A 14,231-nucleotide genomic window follows, 5' to 3' on the forward strand; every position below is an offset into this window, starting at 1 on the left:
GGAGCATGTGGGTGGCCGAGACTGAGGGGTTCAGCCGAGGCTGGGACAGGAAGTGCCCTGAACACTAGGGTAAGAGGCTCGCTTTGTCCTTATCCTGTACAAGGCGGTACCTTTCCCCCAACTTTCTCCATCATGACTCCTGGGAAAGTGGGGGAGGAAACATCTGGTGCCAGCAACTTAGCCACAGCCGGTGCCTTGGTGATTTTATTAAATCAGGGATTTGGCGAACCTGTGTTCTTGCAGACTCCTCTAAGACACGTGAAACCCCAATAAATAAAAGCAGTGCCATTTTATTGGGGAGCCCTATGTTGTCCTCTCTCACTCCTAAGAGCTCTGGCACCTGTCCTTTTCAAGGGCAGCCAGGGGAGGGGGGCATGACCAGATGATGGGGGACTGGGTGTGTTTAACACCACCTCTGGGTCCAGATCACCTAACACAAACACTCAACAGAGCTGCTGGTTCTAAGGCTCTGCCCTTGCTAATGAGAGATCTATGGGGCTGAATTTTCTGCTGTTCTCTTGAACTGTTCCCTGGAGTCTGGGCACTCTCAACACCATCTGTGACCGGCAGCCTCACTCCATGGACTGGCCAAGCCTGTGCATGCTTGTGACCAGCTCCCCCCGCCCCCGCCCTGCTTGGGACAGGGAAGGGCCTGGGCTCAGAGGCTCAAATGGAAGAAGCTGGGGTGTTGGGCTAGGGGTCAAATCCTTCCCTGACTGCTCTGAGCCCTCCCCTTCCCCCAGGGCTTCCTCAGGACACAGGGATACCAACCTTCTCCCCAAGAAGATTTTATTGAACGCACACACAACATTCATCCTTGGGTGCAAATTCAGTCCAGCAAGTGAAGAGACAACAGTGCTCCTGGGAACGTGGAAGGCTCACCACCAGCCCCCAGCACAGCCGGGGAGACAGACCGCGGGGTGGGCTCCGCTTCCCTGGGGCCCCACCGTACCTCTTATCTCATACCCTGCCTACGGGGGTGGGGAGGGGACGGGAGGCTTCCCTTTGCGGACAGGGCTCGGGGGTCTGCCCAGGATGGGTGGTGGATCTGGAACCTGTATGGAAACACCCGAAAGGCCTTGGGGGTGCCCACGCGCCCAGAGAGCCACTTGCCCACGGGGCCGTGACCGACTCCGGAAGGGGCGCTGTGCTGGGCCAGCAGCTCGTCACACCCCGCGTCTGAGAACCTCAGGGCCCGCCCTCCAGGCCTCACCGACCCACACAGGGTCCCTCAGACCGGGACAAAGCTCCCCAGGGCTAGAGGGGCCTCCAGAGCCCCCTTGCCCAGTCAGACACCTCTGAGGCTGTGTGTCTGACCACTCACAAATAGGAAATGAGAAATCAGGTCAAAACGCTCACAATTTCCTGCATGTCTCAGATGGTTGTTTTCTTAAATGGTTGGGCCATATTTTAACTCGGTTTATTGAAACTAGTCAATTTTAAGATTCATCAAATCAATAAAGTAAAAAGGAAAAGATAGATAAAAGAAACAATAACAAAACATTTCAATTGAGCTTTGGTGACACTGGCCTCAGGAATTTCTATGCTACGTGGGCGGGGGAGGGGGTGGCTCCTGGCCCTTCTCCTGCCTCCAAGCCGTGAGAAGCCAAGTTTGTCCACTCCGCCAGGGCCTGGAGAAGGGCTCAGTGCCCCTGCCCGCTCCTGACCCAGGGAGCCTGGGCAGCTGGGCCTCCTGCATCAGCCTGTGGCATGAAGCTGGTCTTCCCAGTTGGAATCGGGGTGCCTGCTTCTCAGCTCTGCCCCCGCAATCCCAGGTGACAAGAGGCTGAGCCCCATCTGAGTAACACTGGAGACCTGGAGAAACCCAGCAACCAGAGGGAGAACACAGGACGGCGGCCTGACTCCTCCTAATGCACTCGATTTACCTGCTGCTATTTTTTTCTCTTACAAACCAGAGTTGCTGGTGCTCCCAGCCTCCATGCAGGGCCGGCTGGGGCTGTGTTTGGCTCTCAGAGGGTTCCCAAGGATCCCTCAGCCCCAAATCCCTACCAAGCCAGAAACAACTGAAGGTTGAGGGTTGGGGTGAAGACTGACAAAGAAAGAACGAGTGTGTGTATTGCTAGAGAGGGTTTGCAAGTGCCCCGCCAGGTAGGTATATTCTCCTTACTCCAAACTCCAAACCACGTGTCTGCTGCAGACGCCCTCACGCAGGCCGAGGCTACCACGGCCGTCTGTGCTGGTCCCAGTGGGGTGCGCAGGGCCACGCTGTAGTTGGGCCAAGGGAACAGGGCTGGGGAGGAGAGGCCTTGTGGAGCCTCGGGGCTCCTGATGGGAGGCTTCCGGGGGGAAGGCAGGTGGGGCTGGGTCTGGGGCAGTCATTCGCCCAGCTGACCTCTTTAGTGCAAAACCTACTCAGGGGTGCAGGGAAGGGGTGGTGGCAGGGTGGGGTGGGTGCCCAGGGGCTGGGACCATTCCCAGGCCAGAACTGGCACCATTCTCTAGCGGCCAGACCTCAGTGATGGGTGGTGTGTAGGGGAGGAGGGGCGGCAGACGGGGGTCCCATCCCTTCCCACCAGCAGAACCTGGGCAGAAACGGAGCAGGGGAAGCAGGGCTGGCTGGCTGGCCTGGGGCGCAGTGGCCGGCGGCGCATGGCTGGGCCCGGCTCGCCCTCGCTCGGCGCCTGGCTCACTCGAAGGTCTCCCACTGCTTCCTGAGCTGCTCTACTGAGCCTGGGGCCGGGGCCGGGCTCACATCTTGCTTGGTTTTCCGTAACAAATCCTCAAAGGGGTCTCTGGTCTCTCGAGGAGCAGAGGGCTGCAGTGCTGGCTCCAGGCCCTGTGGGGGTCTGGGAGGAAGGAGAGGGGGGTCTCCGGGCCTCAGGGCCAGCCCCTGCTTGGCCTCGGCAGCCCTGGCGCTTGAGCGGGCCAGGGGCAATGTTCGGATCCTTGAAGGGGCGACCACTGGGGGGCCCAGGGGCTGCAAGGGACTGGTGTGGGCACCCATGGGCATCTGGCCGAAGAGGTTAGGCATGGAGAGGGCAGACAGGTTGGGCTGAGATCTATGTGGGCCACAGAGGCCGGAACCAGACAGGAGGAGGCTGGGGGCAAAGGCTGGCCCCAGCGAAGCAGGAGGGGCCCCGAAAGGCCCGGCCGGTGTGGAGACCAGGGCCATGGCAGGCAGTGCTGCGGGCACAGAAGAGATGAAGGGATTGAGTGATGGCTGCGCGAAGGGGGTGGGGGTCCCTGCTGGGGGGAAGCTAAACTGGGGAGTGAAGGAGGTGGCTATGTTTGGGGCTGAAGGGCCCGGCGGAAGAGTACTGCCTGACCAGGCTGTGTTAAGTGGGTCCAGGAGGGCCAGCAGGGCGTCACTGCTCGAGCTTGCAGCCCCGGGGGCCAGGTTGAGTGGCTGGAGTGGTTCGGTGGGTCCTTGGGGGGTAGCACTGGGGAGGAGCCCGGGGAACGGGGCCCGGCTCAGGGCCTGTAGCCGATCTGAGGAGAAGTCCCCGAGGGCGGTGCTGGCGGCCTGGAGTTTGGCTGGGCGGGCGGTGGGGGGCGGAGGCACGATGCCCAGCTCTGGGGTCTTCCTGCCCTGGGGCCGGGGGATGGTGATGCTGCCTGGAGTGGGGGTGGGCGCCTCCTCCTTGTCACTGGGGTTCAGGATGCTGTCCTGGGTCGGCAGCATGCGGGGCACAGCCAGGGAGTTCCCAAGCAGGGCTGAGGGCTTCTCGGGGGAGGTGGCTGGGGGCTTGCTGGGGATGGCCATGTCGTCCTGGCCCAGGCTCCAGAGCTTGTTGTATGGGTGGGTGAGCTTCAAGGCCACTGGCATCCCGCGGCTCCGGTCATTCCTGCTCAGGTCCAGCCTCTGGGGGAGAGAAGGAGGGAGGCAGTGACCAGAGACTGCCCCGGACAGACTGGAAGGCAGCAGGTCCCCAGCCCCAGGCATGTGGCTGATCAGGCCCTGGGACTCAGGGCAGCCGGGGGGCTGGGCCCAGGTCAGCAGCAGAGAGCCCGGGTCTGTCCAGATGCCAAGCCCAGGCTTTCCTCACTGTTGTCCTCACCTTTCAGACTCCATGCCGGGCTTTTTTCTCACTGCACAGAGGGATTCCAGAAAAAGCCCTTGTCCTTTTTACGTCAGTGTTGCCAAGAAGTTTTAGGAAAATGACTCCATTTATTGACCATCTACTGGCCGGGACTTTTTCACTTTTCAAAGCACGTGGGCACTTTTAATCACCTGGGAGCTTGAGGACGAGTGAGGCACAGGGCATGGCAAAGGTGTCTTCCCTGGTTGGCAGGGAAACAGGACTGGACTCCCGTCCTGGCTCTGCCACTCACAAGCGACGCGACCTAGGCGTCAGGGGCAGGGAGGGCGCGCATGAATCCACAGACCCAGCCACTCCGTCAGCAGCCTCCACTTGCAAGTGGGGAGACAGGCACAGAGAGGGAATGTGACAGATCGCAAGTCATGATGGACGATCAGTGGTCCCGTGCAAATAATCCAGAGCCCGGGAATCTCCGAGCAGACTTGGCGGGACTGGGGTCCTGGGAGGGTGGGCTGGAGTGGCAGCACACCTCTGCCTGACGCACACATGGACAGGAGGGGCCGACTTCCGTCAGCTCTAACGTTTCTACAGGATCACGGGCTGCGGGCCTGCCTGGCAGGGTTTGCAGGCAGAACGACCCTGAGCCTCGGCCGAGGACCCTGGAAAGGTCGCTGTTTCTCCCTTGGTCTCCTTCCCCATCCCATGGGGGGCACCTGCTTCACGTGTGGAAAGCACCAGCCCGGGCAGGTACACGTCCCTGCTGGCATCATACCTGATAGTCGAAGGTTCCCGGTTGCTCCCTCAGGTCTTTGGGGATCCGAAGGTCCTCCAAGCTCTTGGCCTGGCCCAGTGGCTGCAGTGGGACCTCCATGTCCAGGTTGCTGAAGACGTCTTCCAGAAGGTCGACGCTGGCAGCCCGGTCAGGAGGAGCCGGGGCAGGGCCCGTGGGCTCCCGCGCTCGCCGCTCTGGACTCCCTACCTCGTCGCCTTCTGCGCTGTCTGATTCCTTGAGCGTCCGATATGGCTGAGGCCTGGGAGGAGGCAGAGCAGGCTGATTCTCCCACCCAGAGCCTCCACAGGAGGAGCAAGCAGCCCCCACGCCCAGGAACTTCCAGGCCTTGCGGAGTACACCCAGGAGCTTGGGGACAGGAGAGTGTCCTGGGGTCCCTGTGAGTGCTGGAGTCTGGGCAATGGCCCTCTGCCAGACCCGGGGCTGCATCTGGGTTCTACTGCTCACTGTGGGACTAGTTTGCACTTAAGTTTCCCCGAAAACCACAGGACCCACCACATAACTGGCTAGCGGGCTTGCAGGCCATCCAGACAAGGCGTGAGGAACGGGACACGACCGAAGAGGAAGAGGCAGCCTGCTCATTCCGAAGCCCGGCCTCTGCACTCCCCCCATCCTGTGGCTCATGGGGAACTGAGCTGGGGAAAGTCTCCCAGGGTGGCTCAGGACCCCCAGGGGGAGCCGTGTGGGCTTCGGCCTGCGCTGACCTGTTCTAGGTCTTACCATCTCTTGCTATGGGACCTCGGGATAGTCTCTTAACTTCTCTGAACCTCAGCCTCTCCCCCATTCCAGAGAGTACCTCCTTTGCAGGCAGCGGTGGTGATTATGTGAACCAACCAACGTGCTCCCTGGCACACGGCAGGTACAGAGGCCGTTAACAGCATTCTGTACCTTTGACCCAGGCAGAGGGGACGAGAGGCCCCTCTTACTTTCCTTTCTCACAGGCCTGAGCCCCAGGGCACCACTGGGTACGTGGAGAAGGCTGCCTGGATCAACCCCGACTAGTGAAGGCTGGGGTTGGCTCTGCCGCTTGGGTCCCAGCAGAAGCTGCCCACAGCTCTGGTAATGTGGGGGAAGGGCGCCACCTGCTGGTCCCAAAGGCCCACGTGCAGGAACCAGGGCAGGGCACACCCCGCAGAGGGGACTCTCCGCAAGGACTCCCATCAGCCTTCAGTTATCTTGCTCAAGTTCAGAGAGGCTAAGTAACTCACCCTATGTCACACAGCAAAAGGTAGCCATGGACACCAAGTATGAGAGACTTCAAAAGTCCCCACTCACTTTAAGCCTTCTGACCAAGGAATTAAAGACCTTTTCACCAAGTTTGAACACAACGAAGGGGATAAAGAAAAGTCGGTGTGCGCCTTACACTTAAGGAAATGTATTCTTTAAAAAGAAACCATTTTATTTTGACTTATGATGGCCCAGTTCCTTTTTTTTTTCTTTTCCTGTGTAATTTATGTTTATTTAGCTCCAGTATAGTTAACATATGGGCCACTTCCTTTTTAACCATACACACACAAAAGCCTATCCTTTTCGTAGGTCCTGGCTAAGGGAGTGAGCACTATTCACTATTTAAATAATTAAGGCATCGATGAATTAAAAAAGAGCAAGGAGGCCCACTGGACCCTGTGGTGGGGATTCCTTCTTGGATGTCACCCAGGCAGAGCATTTTTACCTGCAAGGTGATTTTGAGTTGATACATGAACATTTCTTATTCTAATGGTTGTATCTTTATTTTAACTAGTAGTAGAGATGATAATTGATGCATTAGGCCAATGATATCAGAGATATTACTGCTTAGGACAAAGTTAACTTATTAAAGTTTTAACAGAAGAATTTTAAAGAAAGATTCAATGTACAGAGAAGGTAGCATGGGAATTCGGGCAACACCGACTTAGGCCACCGCTTTCTAAGTGAGGAGATCAGGAGGGGGCTGACTTGCAGGTGAGCTGGTGGCAGAAAGGGCTAAGAACCCTCCTTCCCCTGGGGGCCAATGGTAGGAGCAGAGCTGGGGGGTTTGTCAGGTGCCCTGAGGAACCCAGAGGCCCGGCCCAAGGGAAGGGAACTGGGAGGGGGATGGAGGGGAAGAGTCCCCTCTTCTGTAAGGTAGTGGTTGTGGGCCCCATGGGTGTTCAGCAAAGGGCAGCTCTCTTCCCTCAAAGGCTCCCATTAAGGACACTACAGCTTTGTTAACGACCACCCAGGGACAAAAGCTGTCCCTTTGCTCAATCCCAGCCCTAAAAAACTTGTAGGTAGAGGGGCAAGAACTGGTGGAGGAAGGGAAAGAGCCAAAGCTTAACACTGGGGGGTGGCTGGATTGTGGGCGAAACTTTTTAGTAAGTGTGAGGCTCAGGCTATAAACAATAATAATAAAAATTACCTTACGGGCAGGCAGGTCTGTAAAACACTTGGATCTATCAGCAATAATATACACGTTCCCTATCAATACGTTTTGTTTTTGCTTTTGTCTTAAGCTTTAACGCTGACCCTCCACCTCCACAGCTCTTGGAGATGTGCTGAGGTAGAGGACGACTCCGGCACCAACAACCACTTCGGCTGACAGTCAAGTGCACTCTCCAGGGTAAGGGCCAGGGACTCAGGCTCCGGTCTCACCAGCTGTAGGCCCTGCCATCCCGTCCCCTCGCCCCTCGCCCCAGAGCCCGCGGGGCTGGGCAGAGGCACACAAGGGGGGGCACTCCCCCCCCCCGAGCTGGCACGGGGTCACCGGCAGGCAGCAGCTGCAGACAGCCCTCCCCACACGCACGGGCAAGCGGCACCGCCCCCCCGCCCCCCGCGCGGCCCCGGAGAGTCACCAAGCTGAGCTCAGAGAAATTGAAGGAGGAAGGAGAGACCATTCAAAGGGGGTGGAGAAGAAAAAGCTTTCGGTGAAGCCAGAGCTGGGGCCCTCTTGCCGCTGGCATTCATCGTCAGAGGACTCCTCAGACAGGAAGACTGCGTAGTGTCGCAAGGGCTTTACCAGGCTGGGGCGGAGGAAGACAAGAGAAAAGAGGCAGTTAGGAGACACCCTTGGAACTCCGCATGGTGGGGTGGGAGGGGGCGCCTCTGGGCTCAGCGCCTGGCCCTGGCCTCCCTCGGCCAACCTGAGGTCGAGGCTCGCTGGAGGAGGGCCCGAGGGCCTGGGGAGCCTGACGCGCCCTGAGGCGAGGAAGCTGGTCGCAGACAGGAAAGCAACCAAGGGTTTGCCTTAGGTGTCGAGAGCCTTAAACGTGAGATCCAGTCGCCTACGACCTCGTACCCTCCGCTTCCATTTAGATAGCCCTAAATGTAGCAAAGAATGATGCACGAAGATGTTCATCGCTGCTATGTTTATAATATTAAAACATGGCACATCCTACATTTCCAGCAATAGGAGGCTGGTGAATTACAGTACACTTGGCTGAAAAGGAGCCACCCATTAACTATAATGTTTATGAAAGAGAAAAATCTCAACACCATGATGCAGAACTGTAGTTATACAATATTCTCTCTCACCTACTTATGGGAAAAGGCAGAGAAAAAAGACTGGAAAGGGATATACATACATGTCGACAAAAGCTAGGGGGCTTAGGGGTGACTTCCCCCCACTCTGCCTCTTTTTATGTTTCTGTGTCTTCTACACTTTCTACAATGTGCATATAGACTTCAGTAATCAGGAAAACATAAAAATAGAAAGTTAAAGAAGAAAGTGAGCCACGTGGAGGGGCTCCGGCTAGAAGGCCCTCTTCTGATTAGCGGCTGCTCTCTGGAGTCCCTCTCACACGCCTCTTCAGAGAGTCTTTTTCATCTGTGATGTGGAAATTAAATATTCATTGTTATAAAAAATACATCTCCCTTGTCAGCCACCTGTGAGCTCTACCTCTATAAACACAAACACTGCGTAGCTCCAAGAAAGTCCGCGTGGCCACCATGAATTATACACTGACCAGGGCCCGTGAGTGGCGCGGGCTTGGGAGAGGGGAGCGGGACCGGGCACATCTGGCACCCCACGGCCGCTGCTCGGGCCTGCACACTGGGCTGGGCAAGCTCTAAGGATCCCCAGGGGCAGCAGTGAAGTTCGTGAGAGGGTGGGGCAGGAAGTGTAGGGGTGCCCAAGTGGGGGGCAGTCTCCTCTCTCACCGCCCCTCCCCCCGCCCCGGACAGAGCAGGCTCCTTTCTCTGCTTTCCGATGCAATTCCTTCTGGGTTTCATTTCATAAAAGGGCACCATGTCTGGAAGAGTGAACGGGAGCCACACTGGAGGGTGGGGAGGGACTGGGAGAGTGGGCTGTGCTGTGATCTACCATCACAGGTGCTAAGCCAGTTGTCCCCAGGAATGTGCTAGTCTTTTATAAGTAGAACCAGGACTGGCTCCCAGCACCGCAGAGCTCCCTGGCACATGCCCGCCGAGGCCCGTTCACTCCTCGTGCCATCCCTGGAAGTTAGGCAGGCTAGGAGATTTGTCCTCATACTGAAGTGGAGACCGAGGCTCAGAGAGGTGAAGCCACTTGGCCAGGGTCGCACACAGGGACAGGGAGGTGGCGGGCCACCGGGCTCCTCTCCTTGCCCAGGCTGCCTACCTGGATGGTAAGGGACTTGGCCCTTCCTGGACCAGAGAGAGCATCGGCTTAGGTGGAGTGTTTTCCTCTGGACTCAGGAGAGATGGCAGGAAGATGTGACTCATGGAAACAAGGCCGCCTGGCTCCTGCCACATCCCCTGGGACATAAAACAGTGCAGAAGGGCCACTCCGCACAGCCACTGGAATCCTGCTGTGAATCACAGACCCAACCTTGTCACTCTCCTGCTTCACGCCTGCACGTCCACGGCTCCGAATAGCGATGTCGAGGGAGTTGGTTGTGTGGTGAGTAAACCCATTAAGTGTTAGGAACAATAATGTTCAGACATTTACAGAATGGTTTACTCAACTGTTTAAAAGTTAGGGGGATGCACTCACTTCTAGCACTGGACGGCTCTCCTGGGCAGGTGAGTAGGGCTGGAGGAGTGGACAGGTATCCTGGCCTCAGGCCCCACTCTGGGGAGCTTGTGGAATATACTGGGTGGGCAGGGGTGCAGGCTGCGGGGAGGCAGGGCCAAGTCCAGGCTCCATGCAGGGTAGACACCGTGCTGTATGCCTGGCCCTGTCCACCTCTGCAGCCCCCTCCCGCCCTCCCCTGCATGCCCTACAGACCTCCCCGTGGTCTTTGCCTGGTGCACTGATTGTTCTTTGGCTCTTTGGTCTGAGGACTCGGCTCACTTGGCGCTCTAGAAAGCCTTCCTGGAATTCCCAGCCGGAGTTTCCCCCCCTAGATGGAGTCCGCTTCCCCTTGGGCTGTGTGTTGCAGCGCTTCATCGATGTCATTTAACCTCCCGCAATTCTGTTTCTGAGTCAGCTCCTCAAGGGCAGGGGCCGGGCTCATCCTTCTCTTCATCCGCACCTGGGGCACAGCGTCAGTGCTGGGGAGGTCTGCGAACTCAGGAGTGGGAGCCAGTGTGCTGGGGAGACAAGGCGAGCCCCACCCTTCTCACCCATGTTTCTGGAGCCCCAGCACAGCACCTGTCCCTTCCATCAGCTTGTGCAGTAGAAAAGTGTCCCCTGAGGTCCCCATCTGTCCTCTGAGATGCTGAGACCGTAAAATGGGACCATATTTGGGGGTGAGCATCTGAGATGCTGAGACCGTATAATGGGACCGTATTTGCTGGGTGTGGAGGAGTAGGCAGGAGTCTCGGAAAAACGTTTAAAGCAATGTCCACTGTGCCAGGGGCTTCATACAGGTGATTTCCACCCCTCCCAACAGCCCAGCGGGAAGGCTTCGCTGCACTGACTTTACAGAGGATGAGCCTGTCATTAGTCCGTCCATCCATCTGTCCATCCGTCCATCCACACACCCAGCTGTGAGGTACTTCCCGAGTGCTTGCTGTGAGCAGACCCAGTGTTGGCTGAGCGCTGGGAATCACTGTGAGGAAGACAGATGTGACCACATGCCCTGGCCAGGAAGTGACAAGCAGGGATTCCAGGCCAGGGCCTCCCTGTCCTGTGAACCGGGCCGGTGGCAGACGTGCACGCACCTCTGCTTGGGTCAAACTGCATGAAGCTCTTTGGTGTCCCTTGGATCCATCTCGAATGCGCTTCCGATGCCCCTCCAAGTATGCTCTCCTCCTCTGGCTTTGACAAGGAAGCAGAGATCACAGCTCGGCAATTAGCTGAATGCCACTAAACCTGCCAGGAATGTCTGGGTTCACGTAAGAGCAAAGAGCCTTTGTGCTGGACTGGGCCTTGGCGTCATCAAACCAGGCTGCTGTAGTTCACAGCCCTGTCAAATCCAGTGCCTTCCCACACTGGTGTGATGGCGGAGCGGGCCTGGGGGCCGAGACGGGGAAGAAGGAACCTCACCTTCCAGCTCACAAACCACTTTCCCTCTCCGGCCAGCTCTCCTGGCCAGGCCAGGCGGGTTGGGCTGTAGCTTCAACAAGAGGCCGGGGGTGTCTCCTGAACGCGCCACCTGTCTCTAGAGAGTGAGAGAGAACCTCGCCAGGTGGTTTGGTCAGATCAGCGTTTTTTCAGGCTTCGGGCCACACGGATGACGACGATGAGACCAGCAGTACTTAGCAAGTGTTAGGCTAAATGCTGCCTGGATGGTTTCTCATTAATTCCTTATCACATCCTCCCTTTGCAGACAGAGAAGCCAAAGCTCAGAGAGGGTAGTGACTCGCCCAGTGTCCCACAGCAGCTACCAGTTGAGCCAGGAATCGGGATCTGCCTGACTCGAAACCACTTTGTGGTCCTGCCTCTTTGGTTCTGCGGATCTGAAACAATGAAATAAGGGGGAGGCTGTTCCCCCTTCTACTTTTAATAAAAAGTGAGATTTCAAAATAAACTTATTTAAATTCAACTGCTCATGTCCTCCTATGAAACATACAGTCAGATATTTGTCAGAGATAAAGGATGAATCGTTGAAAATGTCCAGGTTTAAATTTTTTATTAGCTCAAGGCAGAATATGAGGGGGGGGGAAAAAGTGTACCTCTTCCCTCATTAACCCAATTCAGCTACTACCCTGCAGTCTGCCACCCACCACTCGCCTGGATTTTCTTACACACAAAGAGCTGTCTGTGAAAAGGCAGGTCGTGGTGAACTTGGCTGCCGGAGTCTTGGCGAGAAAGAAAGGCCCGCTGTCCATCACCATTCAGACCCCATCGTCTCCCACGGCTGCTCCCGCCTCTGCCCACCTCATCTCGGCTCGGAGTTCCCATGCAGATGACTTCCCGAACCCTTTCTAATGTTTGGTTTAACGTGTCGCCGGTTAGCGCGTGCATGTGACAGTGGTGACAGGCGCGGCTGTTCCTTTTTAAATACCATGTCAGAGACACGGCGTCAGGAAGCAGGGACGTGCTCTGTGGCTCTCCACCGTGCCGGGATCGCACGGGCTTATTTTTTAATGAGGAAGATCTGCATCTCGAGAGTTTTTTTCATGTGTCACATCGCGTGGACAAATCAGCAGCACATCACGCTGGCCCAAAATGAAATGCTGACAAATGTAGATATTTCAAATTTAATTGACATTTAAATGTACTTGAGATAAAGAAGGGAAAAAAATCAGCAAGGACTTGGTCTCCGGAGGTAACGAGGGGAGCTGGTGATCATTTTTAAAGGATCATTTCACTCTAGCACAAAGGATCTTTACTTGGTAAATGTCTCGGCCGGTCTGGTGTCCTTTGATGGTGAAGCTCCAGCTGGGCTGATGAACGGGGACAGGCCCCAGGACAAGGCCAGGTCCTGCCTGCCCAAAGGATGCCAGTCTGTCCAGCTTTCCATCATCCCCCACTTCCCAGCCAGATGACCTTGGGAAAGTCATTTTATACCTCCCCGTGCCTCAACTTCTTAGCTGTAAAATGGGGATTCTACAGCCCCCCTGATGGTGGGTTGAATGAAGTTGAATGAAATTATTCAGAAAGGGCTTTGCCTCATGCCCAGCACATCGTACATATTTAGTTACTATCCATACACCACATTCACCTGCCAACAAATAGATTCTGGGCATTTTCATCCTGTGCAGGCTCTTCCCTAGGCGGTCAAGGATGAATATAAGGTGGTTGCTGCCTTCGAAGACCTTCCCTCCGGCACAGCAAGTCCCCAGTGGGGTGAGAAAAACCTGATCTCACACCCACCGGTCCCCACAAGACCACAAGTTCACTTGACAGGAAGAACTCTCTCTCACTGGTGATCATGACTCATTACAGCAGTGATCCCCTCTTATTGTTTTAAAGTACAGACACACAACGGAGTGGAAAGACCCAATGTCCAGCAGGTTCGGTGTCTGTCCTCTCTTCCTCCCTGAGAATGGTCCTACTGTTAGCCCAGGTCACACAGAAGAGAGCTCCAGTGCAGTTCCAGAGGCTCCCCCCGTGGGTCTCGCACCAAGCTGGCTCCCCCAGAGACCACCCTGACTTGCTTCAGAGCCTGTTCTATTGTTTTCACCTGCGTACATGCTCAAGCCAGGTCTGCAGTCCTGGCCCTGTGTTATGATGATGGAGAGGTGCCGTGACCGGATCCCCGGATGGGTTCTCTCGGGGAGTTCTGATGGGCTATGACAGGCCCAGAGGGCAGTGGTGGGGGTATACCTGGCTCAGGGGGCTCTTGGATGAGGGGCTCCACTTGGGAGGTGATGTGGGAACTGGGCTTTCAATCATGCGAAATGGAGGAGGCTGCAGGATGGCCTGGAGGTGTCCCTGGGAGGAGTGGGAACAAGGGGCTTGAGGTCAGGGTGGGAGTTTCAAGAAAAGAGGCTGGCAGGGTTGGCAGGGACCAGGTGGTGGAGGGTCTTGAACCCACCTGAGGACCAAGGCGACATGAGAGGTTAGGGGGTGATGTGGGGGCTGGGGAGGCAGCAGGGGGCTTTACTGGCTTGGCCCCACTGCTCTCTCTCAGGTTGGCTGTGCCCTTTGCCTTTCCTATCTCCATTAGTCCATCTGTTTGACTACTTATCAACCCATACCTTCATTCACTCATTCCTTCTTTCAAAAAATCACTAGTGTCAATTTCACATGTCCACACCCGTGCCCCAGTCCTTCCCAGGCTACTGGGTGTGTACTCTCATAGGTAGAGAGGCCCGAACACAGGACATAGGCTTCACTCCACTGTCCCACTCTTCAGGCTCATTGGTAGAGGGAAGATGGGGACACCTTGGGGGGGATGGGGACACTTTCCACACTTTTCCTATCCGGAAGAGAAATTGTGTAGACTGTGAAGAACAACTGCCCCTCTAGCCGAAGATGGCCTTTGCCTGCCATGAGCCTGCGTCTTTGGTGGGGACCATGGGAGCAGCGGTGGAGGGCAGGGTGTCTGGTGAGAGAGCAGTGGACGTGGGTGTGGGTGCATATTCTGGATCCAAGGGCAGGTCATTCCACCTGTTAGAGCCTTGGTTCCTTCATGGCTGAACGGGCTAACACACCTGCACCAGGAGGACTTCTG

At 56.4% G+C, this 14,231-nt stretch overlaps 1 protein-coding gene across 5 annotated transcripts in view; it reads right to left on the reverse strand.

Annotated features, from left to right (window-relative positions):
• Positions 1-772: 772 nt before the first annotated feature.
• DENND1A (DENN domain containing 1A) overlaps positions 773-14,231 on the reverse strand; it is a 496,855-nt gene continuing 483,396 nt past the window's right edge. For 4 of the 5 annotated variants that reach the window (XM_028107675.2, XM_088019125.1, XM_088019126.1 and 1 more), the window contains 2 exons: positions 4,774-5,032; positions 773-3,823 (listed from right to left, as the gene is read on the reverse strand). In XM_028107675.2, the coding sequence (XP_027963476.2) occupies positions 2,648-3,823; positions 4,774-5,032 (1,435 nt within the window). In that variant the 3' untranslated portion in view covers positions 773-2,647. Of the gene's footprint in view, positions 3,824-4,773; positions 5,033-7,640; positions 7,770-14,231 lie in introns of all 5 variants that reach the window. The other variant, XM_028107673.2, reaches the window with a different exon arrangement.

The sequence above is a fragment of the Eumetopias jubatus genome, unplaced genomic scaffold, assembly GCF_037043125.1.
Source record: "Eumetopias jubatus isolate StellerSeaLion01/CBP00866 unplaced genomic scaffold, mEumJub1_p1.0 scaffold_15, whole genome shotgun sequence".
In the NCBI taxonomy this organism is placed as follows: domain Eukaryota; kingdom Metazoa; phylum Chordata; class Mammalia; order Carnivora; family Otariidae; genus Eumetopias; species Eumetopias jubatus.